At 41.6% G+C, this 12,673-nt stretch overlaps 1 protein-coding gene across 1 annotated transcript; it reads left to right on the forward strand.

Annotated features, from left to right (window-relative positions):
* The first annotated feature begins 330 nt into the window (after positions 1–330).
* Positions 331–3,642, forward strand: LOC135672457 (probable transcription factor KAN2). Its single transcript, XM_065180936.1, has 6 exons — positions 331–1,214; positions 1,315–1,391; positions 1,883–1,928; positions 2,026–2,170; positions 3,052–3,112; positions 3,304–3,642. The coding sequence occupies exons 1-6, from the start codon at positions 719–721 to the stop codon at positions 3,397–3,399; spliced, it is 921 nt and encodes a 306-aa protein (XP_065037008.1). The 5' UTR covers positions 331–718; the 3' UTR covers positions 3,400–3,642.
* The last annotated feature ends 9,031 nt before the right edge of the window (positions 3,643–12,673 follow it).

Consider the following 12,673-nt stretch of genomic DNA (forward strand, 5'->3'; position numbering starts at 1 on the left):
TGTCAATCGAAGGCTAATTTATTTCTTTACATGAAACATCAAGGAGTCTATTAGTAGTGTAATTTACTTGGCCATTAGCTGCTTGACCTGTCAGGACCAAAGTTGCGTAATTAGTCCTGCCATGAGAAGCTGCATTAATTGGACATAAGAACCATGGCATCCTTACTTTGTGGTGTCCACCAATGCTCACAATCTACTGTGGTGTGTGCCAATCTTGATTTGAGAGGGTCAAATCCACAATGCAGTGGAAGGATCAGCTCAAAAAGTAGTAGTACAGGGACTATCCATTCCACCCATCTCTCTCAGATCCAATAGAAAACCTGTACATATTATTCCTTTTCTCTCTCTCTCTCGCTCTCTCACGCACACCACATTCAAGCGGCCTCCTCGAGTGTCATTTTGCTTCACAACATTCAGAAACAAACCCACGCAGAGATCAATCTTTGTTGCTCCACACAATATTCACTCTTGACATTACATACTTTTTGGTAGAGACAACAGTATGGCCACTTGCAAGCCATGGCCACTACCAGATAAATTACCTGACCACAAGGCCATGATTCCACACATTCAACCAAGGTACATCCATCCGCATCACACTCTATTAACCACAGGAAGAAGAGGAGGCGATCTCAAACAGGAGAGAGAGAGAGAGAGAGAGAGGAAGACAGGAAGGGAGTGAGAAAAGAAGAGGAAGAAGAAAGGTTTGCGTGGCCAAATGGAGCTGTTTGCTGCACAACCAGATCTGTCACTTCAGATCAGTCCCCCCAGTGCCACACCATCTGGCAGGAGAAAGCATGATGAGAGCATGGAATTAGGGTTTTGGAGAAGGGCTCTTGACTCCACTTCCACAACCAGCTACAGAATGATCACCACTGCCGACGCCGACGCCGACGCCGACCCCGACCCCGACCCCGCCGCCTCCGGGTTCTCCTTTCACCACCATCAAGACCAGAGCTCGATGGAGCCCATACCGGGCATCCCGGTCTACCGACACGCGCCTTCCCTCGCTTTGGTCGCCCCACAGCGGCAGCACCACCACCTGTGCGGCTGTTCTTCTTCCACCCACAGCTTCACGACCTTCGCTGCAAGCCAAGGCTTGTCGAGGTCGAGGTTCCCGGCCAAGCGGATCACGAGGGCGCCGAGGATGCGGTGGACTACCACACTCCATGACCGATTCGTCCGTGCCGTGGAGCTGTTAGGAGGCCATGAGAGTATGATCAGATTCCCTCCCCATCTGCTCATGGAAATCTCTCTTCATTTCAGCCATCGAGATTTATCTGACCGCTCCTGCTTCGATTCTTTTGGATTCAGGGGCTACACCCAAGTCAGTTCTAGAGCTCATGGATGTCAAAGATCTCACCTTGGCCCATGTGAAATCTCACTTGCAGGTCGGAGGAAGAAACCTCTCGTATTTCTTTTTCCCAGCTTTTAGTTTCCGTTTCCTTTTTAATCTTTGCTTGCTTAGGTTTTGTTTCTCTTGTTGCAATTTCCTTACCAAGTTGACTTAGTTATTTCCCCATCTGCAACCACTAATGAAAACAGTTGTAGATAGATCAAGAACGAACTCGAATCCATGAGGACCTTATTATCCATCCCTCTATTGTTTTCTTCCTGCCTGTTTTAGATGGGAAAAGAGATCTCCACCTGCAAAGTATTGCAGCAGCTTTTACACATGAACCTAAAAAGATGCTACTGTAAGTAAAAAGGTGGATAAATTGCATCCATGTGCACAATTCTGAACCTCTTTAGCCTCTATCTAATAATAATAATAATAATAATAATAATAAAGTGCCACTCCAAATTAACTTCATCTTGAAAAATAGATTTATGTTCTTCTCAAAAATGATTATCCAAGTTTGTCGCTGATATGTGGTTGCAGATGTATCGAACTGTCAAGAACACGGATAAACCAGCAGTTCCTTCAGGTGGAGAAGACATCGTTTCTTGTATTTCTAGCTCAAAACTTGGTTCTCTTTCTCTACTAAATAAAGGATCTTATGGATTTTGACTACCTATTGGCAGGCCAGTGTGATGGGTTCGAGAATGGTTCGTCGGGAGATCATTCTGAGGAAACTTTGACAGGTATTCAGAGTCTCCATAGATCGGAATCCTCAGGCGCTGCACATTGTCGTGTCGATCATGCTGGTGTGTGGAGCGATACCTCAAGGTAGTAATTGTTTTCTTTGTTTGATCGTTGTTTTTCACATTATTGCTGGTTGGTTTTAGGTTGTGCACTGTCAGAGAAAACCTTTTGTGCTAATTCATCAATCTTCACTTCCTATAATTAATTAAAAGATCTGAGCATTTGAAGTAAGAAAAGCATATTAAATGCAATAATGGTATCTCAAAGCTCTATTCAATCAACATAAAATTTCTTGCCTGGTGAAAAAGTAGAATCGATATTCTAATATCGAGAAAGTGCTCCAGCATAGACACCTGAACAGTTGCTATCTCAAACTTTTGGCCTTCATCATCAGCATAAATAAATGATGAACCTACAACTCGAGAAAGCTTCACCAATCCCATGATGCAATGTGAATACATTGCATGGGAAAAGGTTTGTGCTTCTTCTTGTGAGTAATCAAATCACTAAGAATAACATCTGTCTTCACCTTTTCTTTTCCGATCGCTGGATGAATCAATGGTTTACTTTCCCCTTTTTTGGAAGAGAGAAGAGCTTGTGACAGTGCAGCCGGTCGAATCTGTTTGCCTTGTAATACCAAGTCAAAGAGAACACAAGAACTGGTCTAATATAATGGCTCTCCATTCCTTTTGTCTTTCCACTGTGTCATACCTTTGTTCCAACTGTCCACATTTACACATCCATAATGACTCTGTGATCCTTGGAAAGGACAGTAGGGAAGAAGCTTATTCTCTTCCCAATTTCCGGAGACGAGCTCTCCTGAAAATTTGTTCTTAAAGGTTCTCGAAGCACATTTTCTGAAACTTCTTCGCAGCTTCTTCTCGGCACTAATGATTCACAAAATGAAGTTGTTTACAAAATGATTTTTCGGCTGACGGATAGTCTTTGTGATGGTTTCGCAACAGAAAAGGCTGTTACCATGGCATAGCAAGTGATTCAACTTCAGGGAGAATGCAATCGAATGTGGTACATGAACTATTCCTTCCTTAACTCACATGAGCTGATTCAAAGAATGAAATGATGATGATGTGATTCCATGCTATTTTGAACTGCAATACACACTGTGTGATATTACTGCAAAGTAATCAAAACACTGAGGCACTTAAAGAATGAACTAACAATAATGATGTGATGATTCTTCTATGTTGTCGCGGCAGGATATGCAGCCAAAAAGCTCTGAAATGTTCTCCATATCGAACTCATCAAGCCCGAATAAGCCGAATCTTGAGATCACCCTTGGCAGACCATATTGACATGCAAGATCACTTTATTCGACTACAAAAGGAAACAGTGCCTGCCCCCCACAGAGGTCACGCAAGAAATTGCCAAGAGCAAAAGGTCAAGGAGAGAGCTCAGGCAACAGAGAATAAAGTGAGATTATGCATTCATCTCTCTGTAAGCGTACCTAAGATTGTGTTCTTAGATGATATGCACATGTATATGGATCTGGTGTTTCACTGACTAGAAATACAAGCAAATCTGGCATAATTTTCTTCTGGTCTTTGTATGATTGGAGTAGAAATATGTTGTCATACAAGGCTGAACTTTACGATGAATCTTTAATGGGAAAATGTTTAGAAAAGTATTTGATGTCTGAACTTGACAAGTCTGTCCTATAGAGAGAGAGAGACAGCTCCAACAAAGCAATATAGCTTACTTAGGGGCTTCAAAAGTAGAACTATTGACCACAAGATGCAGTTTCCTCCAAAATCCAAACGAGTCATAGGCTTTCAGTACATTCACTACAAGTACATGACATATAATTAGCTCTTTGCTCCACATTCATGTCTTTTATTTTTTTAGACTTGTGTTTCAAGCACATTAATTTATGTTAATAGTAGCCTCTCACATTTTCTTTCTTTTGAGTTCTTTAATCTTTTTTGTGTGCACTGTGAGTCTTAATTATAGAACCAACAATGCATAATTAGCAACCCAATCACATACTATTTGATAAATGCGATCCTCGGATTTGATTTATCAGATTAAAGTCTGCTAAAAACCAATAGAATGTTCACATGAAAGTATTTATTTAAACCCTCCTCTCTCAAAAGTATGAGATATTCCTCAAGAAGGTTCAAACATCCAGAGAACAAAATTTGTTCTCAATTTATAATAAATACAATTAAAAATAAGATCTAAGAAAACTTGGTAGTCTATAATCAACACAGATTTTATGCGGTTCAACTTTAGTACTATTCCATGGTAGAGACTGAACATGAGGTTTTCATTATCAAACTAAGAATGCAAAACATGAATTAACTTTGTGTCAATTCCACAATTATTTTTAAGAAAATATCCTCTCTTCTAAAGAGCGACTCTAAAAGATGTCTCTCACAAAAAATCTTTAGCCATCATTTATATACACACATGATACATAGAATGCCAATGTTATTTTAAATACCAAAGAGATGAACTCCATATAGAAAAGGAATTTGAGCCACACCATTGAAGCTACGAATCACTTTTTGTTTGCATCAAAAGAGTGGAAATATCTAACTTTATTATCAATGAAGGGGGAAAATGCATGGAATATTGTGTTGAATGCTTTGATATGAAAAATGCTGATTATGTACATCATATTTTCAACATAAGCAGCATCAATTATTTTGTCAGATGTGATTCTTGATGTGTGCCTCATGTCTCCCCTTACCATCAACATTTTCTATTACCTCTCTCTCTCTCTCTCTCTCTCTCTCTCTCTCTCTCTCTCTCTCGGTTCAGTGTTGCAGCTGAGATTAAAACTTGCCTGCCTTTTATCTCTGAAATTAGAAAAAAAGGAAAAAAAAAATAAATCATCTTTTATAGATGATCTAATTACTACCTCTAGTTTCACCCCAAAAGAACAAGATTTATGATGGATCTAATGCTACAATTTTGAGCTGTATCTCTGACAAAATACAAGAGAAAACAACTGGTAACTAAACATGTAACTTTGCTGAGTATTTATTTGATCCAGGGAAGGAAGCATGCAGGGATGGAAAGCGAGAGAGTGGTAACAAGAAGTGGCAGCAAATGCAGAAGCTATGTGGCAAAATTGGTTTTGGCTCTTCTTGGTGTGCTTCTGCTGCCATGCACAGCCCACTCTGAGTTGCATGCATGTGTCAGATTACTACTGCCGTGCCTTTTGATACTTCATATGCTTTCAAACAACTGTTCCTGCTTTTTTTTTCTGATTTCCTAAGCATGCCCTTCTGACAGCATATTAATCCTCTCTCTCTCTCTCTCTCTCTGTGTTTGACTCAAACAGTTCTACATCATCATCCGACAGAGATTACCGTGCCAGATTATGAACTGCTTGTTTAAAGGAGTGCTGATTTTGATGCTGGATGAGTTTGGATCCAACTGATGCCTTCGGTAGTAATCAAGGCAGTGATGATGGACTGGGAGAGCAGCAGCAGCATATCTTGTCCTTGTTCTCGTTCACGAACTAGTCTCAGAGATGCAATCTACTCATCAGCTCATGTGGGAGAAAGCCCTGTGAAACAAAGAGGGTAGCAAACATAAAGCTCCTCTTCTTGTTTCTTCGTATCAGATTTATGGAAGCTCTTTTCAGACGCTATAATCTCTCTCTCTCTGTCTCGCTCTCTCGATCGTGGCGCCAGCAACTCCTCCTCTGCCTTGTCTCCCCCTCATTTTTCGCTGGCGGAATGAAGGCGTACTGTGAGAGGTGTCAGCAGATAGCATGCAACGCAGAGCACGCTTTTTCTTCGGGGTTGGCGCTTTAAAGAAGAGTCAGAGTTCCGTCAAGGGGCGAGTGCCGAGAATGGACCGGTTGAGGTGACGCCTCCTGCATGCCTTGTTTTCCCCGCTACTCTTTGCCTCTTCCTTCCCCCCACGTGGTGCTGTCAAGCTGCCGCAATTGCTGTGCTCATTTGCTTTACTCTAGTTTTATTCGGAGACGGTCTAAAAAATAAAAAATAAAACTTCTAAGAAATTTATAACATATTTAAAATTGTTAAAGATCCTTGGTCACCTCTACCTTACACCGTTCTTCTATCTCCCCTCCCGTCGATCAAGAACAATAACGAGGTGGAGAGCTATGAGCAAATATGAACCTCTGGCCACCTACACCTTCATGCGGGGATTGACTCGCATGTTTTATGATGCCGATTGTACCTCTCCGTTTTGAATCATGGCTTGCGATGCCCCTGGTTGCCTTGGTGCATGAGCCGCTCACCCTCCACTCACCACCCTCATCCCACTCTCCTCTATCACTTGTGGCCTTGCTTTGTCCTCATCTTTATCATCCTCGCCCATGACCCTATCCTTCCTCTTTCCTTTTTCCTCAGAAGCATGGTCGGGCTGGCATGATTAGCGATGGAGGCAACTAGGGGCCCTCGACCGCGGTCCTTTCCTTTTTTTTTTTTTTGGAAAGTAAAAGTAATTATATTATGTATAAAGTTTGTACAAAATAGGTTTATCTACACAGACTATAGACTAAATCCTGAAATCTCTTAGAGTAGTTTAGGAGAGTGCATCCCACATCGGAAAGGTAAAATTATCTCATTCCAACATACTCATTTCAAACAGTAGTCAAACAAAAATATAGTCATGACTACACATACGGTAGACTATGACTCTTTACTGTAATCAATGAATAATAAAATACAATATCCAGATATGCTTGGACTACTTGTGAATACATCACATTATTGAAGCATGTAACCATGGAATGCATTCCCTTCTTTATCATCATTCCTAAGATTATTAACTGCTCTATTTTTCTCTTCTTGTTAAGTGCTCCATTTTCAGATCTTACTCTATATATGATCTTGAGTCTCTAAAAATCTCTATCAAAAGTTGAGCATTATTTATATTGTGACATTCAAAGATTTTGCCATGCCTCTCTTTCTAAATCCACTAAATAATACATCTGAAAGTAACCTTTGCAGTTGTGTAAGAAGCCATTTTCTTAAAAAGCTTTGCATGAGCCTATTGAATTCAAATCTCTTTAAAATCTTCTTTTATATCCAATTAGCATAGCCACAAGTAAAATAGAGATGATCAACACTTTCTTCCTTTTGCATACGAAGAGAGAATCAGTTGATAAGTTTAACTGCGTAACCCCCTCCTTCCTCCTTCCTCGTAGTTATGGCTAGCATGCAGAGGTGACCAAGGATGGAGGTGGCTAGGGGCTCTTACCATCATCGCTTGCAACCTCTCCTTCCTCGTCAACAACTCTCTCGTTCCTCCTTTCTTGTAGGTGTTGCCAGGCTTATGTAGGTAATGCCTCGAGGTAACTAGAGGCTCATGTAGGCGTAAATGGGTGGGCGATCAAGTTCCGACCAACATCGGAGGCACAAGCGTGGTCAATGCTTGGAGGTAGCCAGTGCTAGTAGAAGTGACAAAGGGTCAAATTGTTATTTATGAATGTTTTCTTACAAAAAATTTAAAAAAAATTAAGGTGTTGTATGAAGAATTTCTGAAAACTAAAGATTTTTTTTCCAGAAATTCAATCATATTCTTTACCTCACGACATAATTCATTTATATTTATATAATGATTGAATTTATCATATCATCTCCAATCAAAATACAAACTAAACCCTCTACAATCACATAAGTTTTTCTCCTATCTCTCTATTTCTCTCTCTCTCTCTCTCCCTTCCATTTGGAGGCTTTTTATCTAAACTTAAAGATCCATTAACTTAAGCACCAAAATGATCCAATAAAAAACGATAATAAAAAGTCTTCCAAAGGTTGGATCAAGCTTAGAGCTTTCATCAGAGATCATCTTTCCTCAAAGTTTATGCTATTGGACAATTCTACCGGTGTGTCTGTTAGAAAATAAATAGATAAACAAGTTGTAGAAGAAGTTGATTATTATTAACACACCCCCCTTCCTTTTATACAAGTTAGAAGGGAGAATTTTCCTCAATAGGTTAGAAGATTTCCATCAACAGAGTAGAGAGATTTCCTCAAACAGTTAGGGAAATCTCATCTAATCTCATCTACTTATCATGCCCCCGCAAGATGGTACTCCGATTAAGGAGGCCAATCTTGGGCTGATGTAATGCAAAAAGTTTACGAGCTAGAGGCTTCGTAAATGAGTCGGCCAATTGATCAGCCGTATGAACATGAGAAACATGAAGTTGACGACGAACAACTTGATCGCGTACAAAGTGGAAGTCGATAGCAATATGTTTCATGCGGGAGTGGAATACCGGATTAGCGCACAGATATGTAGCTCCAATATTATCATAATATATTGTAGGAGTGGAATCGATGTTGAGTTCCTGGAGTAGATTCGTGATCCAATTGAGTTCTGCAGTGGTAGCGACAATGGCACGGTATTCAACTTCAGTTGTAGACCGGGCGACTGTCTTTGGCTTCTTAGAACTCCAACTGATTGGATGAGCACCAAGGAAGATAATATACCCCGATGTGGATGTTCTATCATCAAGGTTACCTGCCCAATCAGCATCGGCAAAGGCATGAAGACGAAGTGGAGAGTTTTTACGAAAAAAGAGTCTATGATTTAGGGTCCCTTTAAGATATCGTAGAAGTCTCTTGACCGCAGACCAGTGTAGAGTAGATGGTTGCTGCATAAACTGTGATAATTTGTTGACAGCAAATGAGATGTCTGGACGCGTGAGAGCTAAGTATTATAAAGAGCCAACAACTTGGCGGTATTGAGTGGGTTCCGTAGCAGGACTTCCATCCGATAATTTGAGAGAACCACTAGTAGAGATAGGGGTTGTAACTGCATTTGCATCCTGCATGTTTGTCTTTAATAACAAATCTTGAATGTACTTGCGTTGTGATAAAAGGAGACCGGAAAAAGTGAAGGTAGCTTCGACGCCCAGAAAGTAGCTCAAGGGTCCGAGATCCTTAAGCGAGATTCGAGCTGCCAGCTGTTTGATGAACGCTTGGATGCTGATGGGATTGTTGCCTGTGACAATAATATCATCCACATATACCAGAATATACATTGTGTTTCCATGATGATGTCGCAGAAACAACGAAGTGTCAGATTTGGAGTTAAGAAAGCCGACATAAGTCAAAAATGAGTTAAGTTCAGTGTACCAAGCTCTCGGAGCCTGACGAAGTCCATAAATGGCTTTCCGAAGTTTGCAAACATGCTGTGGATACTGAGGATGAGTAAAACCGGGGGGTTGTTGCATAAAAACATCTTCGGATAGAGATCCCTGTAGAAAGGCATTATTAACATCCAATTGTCGTAATTGCCAGCCTTTAGTGGTAGCCAAACTCAAGATAAGTCGGATTGTAGTGGGTTTAACAACAGGACTAAACGTCTTAGTGAAATCAACTCCAGGTCGTTGATGAAACCCTTTGGCGACCAGGCGTGCCTTACATCGGGCAACAGAGCCATCTGGGTTCCGCTTAATTCTAAAGACCCACTTACACCCGATGATGTTTTGTGAAGGATGGAAAGGAATGAGATCCCACGTTGAATTATGGAGAAGGACATTATATTCCTCACTCATGGCAGTACGCCAATGCAGAGATTTTTGGGCTTGAGTGAAGGTGGTGGGTTCAACGGTGAGGGATGAGGAATTCATGATAGCTTGTAGGTTAAGTACCTGACAAGGTTTAAAAAAAACCATGCTTAGAGCGAGTGGTCATAGGATGATTGGAGATGACAGGATTGGGAGGTGATGTTGGGTGAGGATCTGTGGCACAAGTCGAGTCAAGGGGAGACACGTCAAGGACACTTGGACGAGAAGGAGGTAAAGAGGATATATCCATGTGTACTTAGAGAAGTGATCTACAAAAATAACATAAAATCGGAACTTATCAAAAGATAAGATTGGAGCAGGACCCCAAACATCAGTATATATAATTTCAAAAGGTTTAGAGGAGGAAATGGAAGATGAGCCAAAAGGCCACCGATGACTCTTATTACTAAGACAAACATCACAATGCATCATAGAATTAGTGGATTTAAAAAAAGGAAGAGAGTGACGAGATAATAACTTCTGCTGAATAAAGGACGAGGGATGACCAAGCCGACGATGCCACACGTCAACTGGAGCCGCAACAGAAGAATGAACAGTGGGTTGGGTTATTCGAGAGGCTGACGGCCATTCGTAAATGTTGTCTTTATTCGGGCCTTAGACCAATGATGCCCCCTTGCTCAAGTCCTTAACAAGAAATGAATCAGGAAAGAATTCAATGGAAGTATTATTATGTTTGCAAAATTGAGAAACAGAAATGAGGCTGCGTTTAATATGAGGGGCGTATAAAACATCATCGAGGGTAAATGTATTAGAGTCAGAATTAAGCGTTGTGGAACCAGTATGAGTTATAGGAAGTCCTTTACCATCACCGATGATGATATCTTCATGGCCGCCATAGGGATTGTGAAGAGACAAATTCTGAAGATCAGCGGTGATGTGATGAGAGGCACCAGAGTCGACAATCTAGTTGGACTGGCTAGTTGTCGGAGAAGTTAGGAGATTTTCCTGAGGCCAGTGTGACGGAGTAGGGAGGCGGGGACGAGACCGACAAACTTTAGCGGAGTGGCCGACTTTGTCACACAGTTGGCAAACGACCCGTCTTTGATGGCTTGGTAGGGCAGGACGCCAAGACGAATGATGGTTGAAGTTGCCACTTTGCAAGAAGTGATGACTAGGAGGATAGGAGGGGTGTTGCATGGAACTCATAGAATCAAGAGGCGCATTAGCCAAACCTTGGGTGATGTTCGGTGAGTACCGAGTGCTCTTCCGTTTAGACTTGTGACTAACTTGAGCTATGATAGTTGATCCAGGCAGGTTGTCCGCATGCTTCAAGTACATCTCGTAGTCAGTCAGCTTATCATAGAGATCTTCAAAAGAGACTGGCGAGTCGCGTGCCCGAATTACAGCAGCCAATTCCTTGTAGTCGGTGTCGAGACCATTGAGGGTATAAATGACAACCTCTTCGTCACATAGGGAATGACCTATCAAGGCCAAGTCATCAATGATAACCTTGATATGTTGTAGATAATCAGAGATAGTACTCCCCTCTTGTTTTGTCACCATAAGCTTGGATAGAAGACTGAGCTTGCGAGTACGCGAATGATTTGCCAGGGTGGTTTGCAGTGTAGACCATGCATCAACAGCTGTCACACATGAAGATATCAAGGGAGCAACGGATTCAGCAACTGAAGCTTGAATAGCTTGGAGGATGAGACGATCTTGACGTAGCCATAGTTTGTGAGCTGGATTGGGTACTGGACTGGGATCGTCGGGGATGTTGAGCATGGCTGGAGGACAACTGAAAGAGCCATCAATGTAACCTAACAAGTCATATCCAAATAAAAGATTAGAAAATTAAGCTCGCCAGGACGCATAGTTGCCACCCTTTGATAACTTAAAGGGGATCAGCGTGGCAACATTGATGGAGATAAGCCCTTTAGAAGAACAAGAAGTGGGAGTCCCTACAGGAACTAAAACATCAGAAGAAGTGAACGAAGACATTTTTTTTTCTGTTTTTTTTTTGGAAGAAGTGCAGCGAACCTTATGTGATACGCAAGTCACACAAGGTGGAGAATGAGGGAAGGGGCTGCTGCTATAGATTGCTGCAGCAGATTGAGTAATCTACAACAGTGCCCAAAGATGCCGGCAGCTGCTGTGGATTGTTGCTTGCTGCAGCAGATTGTAGAGGCTGCAGTTCGCTACTGTGGATTGTTGCTTGCTACAACAGATTGTAGAGACTGCAGTTCGCCGGAAGATGGCCGCGAAAACAACAGCGGTACTCAAGGCTGCGGTTCGCCGGGAAATGGTCGCGAAAATCTACAGCGGTACTCAAGAAAACTGCAGTGAAAGAAATCTACAGCAATTAGATGTATAGAGGAAAGTGGCAGCGAAAGCTGCTGCGGTAGAGGAAGGAAGATGCAGCGGTTGCGACTGCTGTTGGCCGGGAAGCAACTGCGACAGCGAAGGAGGAAGACACGGCAACCATCGTTAAGCAAGGAAGACTGAGCGAGGAAGACACCGCTGTTCGCCGTTCGTCGCTATTGAGGAGGAGGACACCGCCGTTAAGGAGGCGCTGTTGTGTAGAGGGAAGCGAGGCCGGCGAAGAAAAACAAGATCGGCGATGAAGGAAGAGGCAGCGTGTTATTGTGGCCGCTTGGCTAACACACGGCGATACTACTGTCGCCAAGGAGGAACTGCTCTGATACCATGTTAGAAAATAAATAGATAAACAAGTTATAGAAAAAGTTGATTGTTATTAACACATCCCCTTTCCTTTTATACAAGTTAGAAGGAGAATTTTCTTCAACAGGTTAGAGGATTTTCCTCAACAGAATAGAGAGATTTCCTCAAACAGTTAAGGAAATCTCATCTAATCTCATCTACTTATCAGTGTCAACATTAAAATCAAGTTAAATTATCTTTAAAATTGGGATTGACGACCAACTTCTAAGCTAATATCTTGGAGAGCTCAAATCTCCAAATCATGTGGGTCCATCTCAAAAGCTGATAATTATCTACATCCATAATTAAATATGTTAAGTTCTTATTTTGATTGGTCAAAAAATTAAAGTGATATAATTAAAGTAAAATTATTCAGAAGCATAATT

This window comes from Musa acuminata, chromosome BXJ1-4 (genome assembly GCF_036884655.1).
Source record: "Musa acuminata AAA Group cultivar baxijiao chromosome BXJ1-4, Cavendish_Baxijiao_AAA, whole genome shotgun sequence".
Lineage (NCBI taxonomy): Eukaryota > Viridiplantae > Streptophyta > Magnoliopsida > Zingiberales > Musaceae > Musa > Musa acuminata.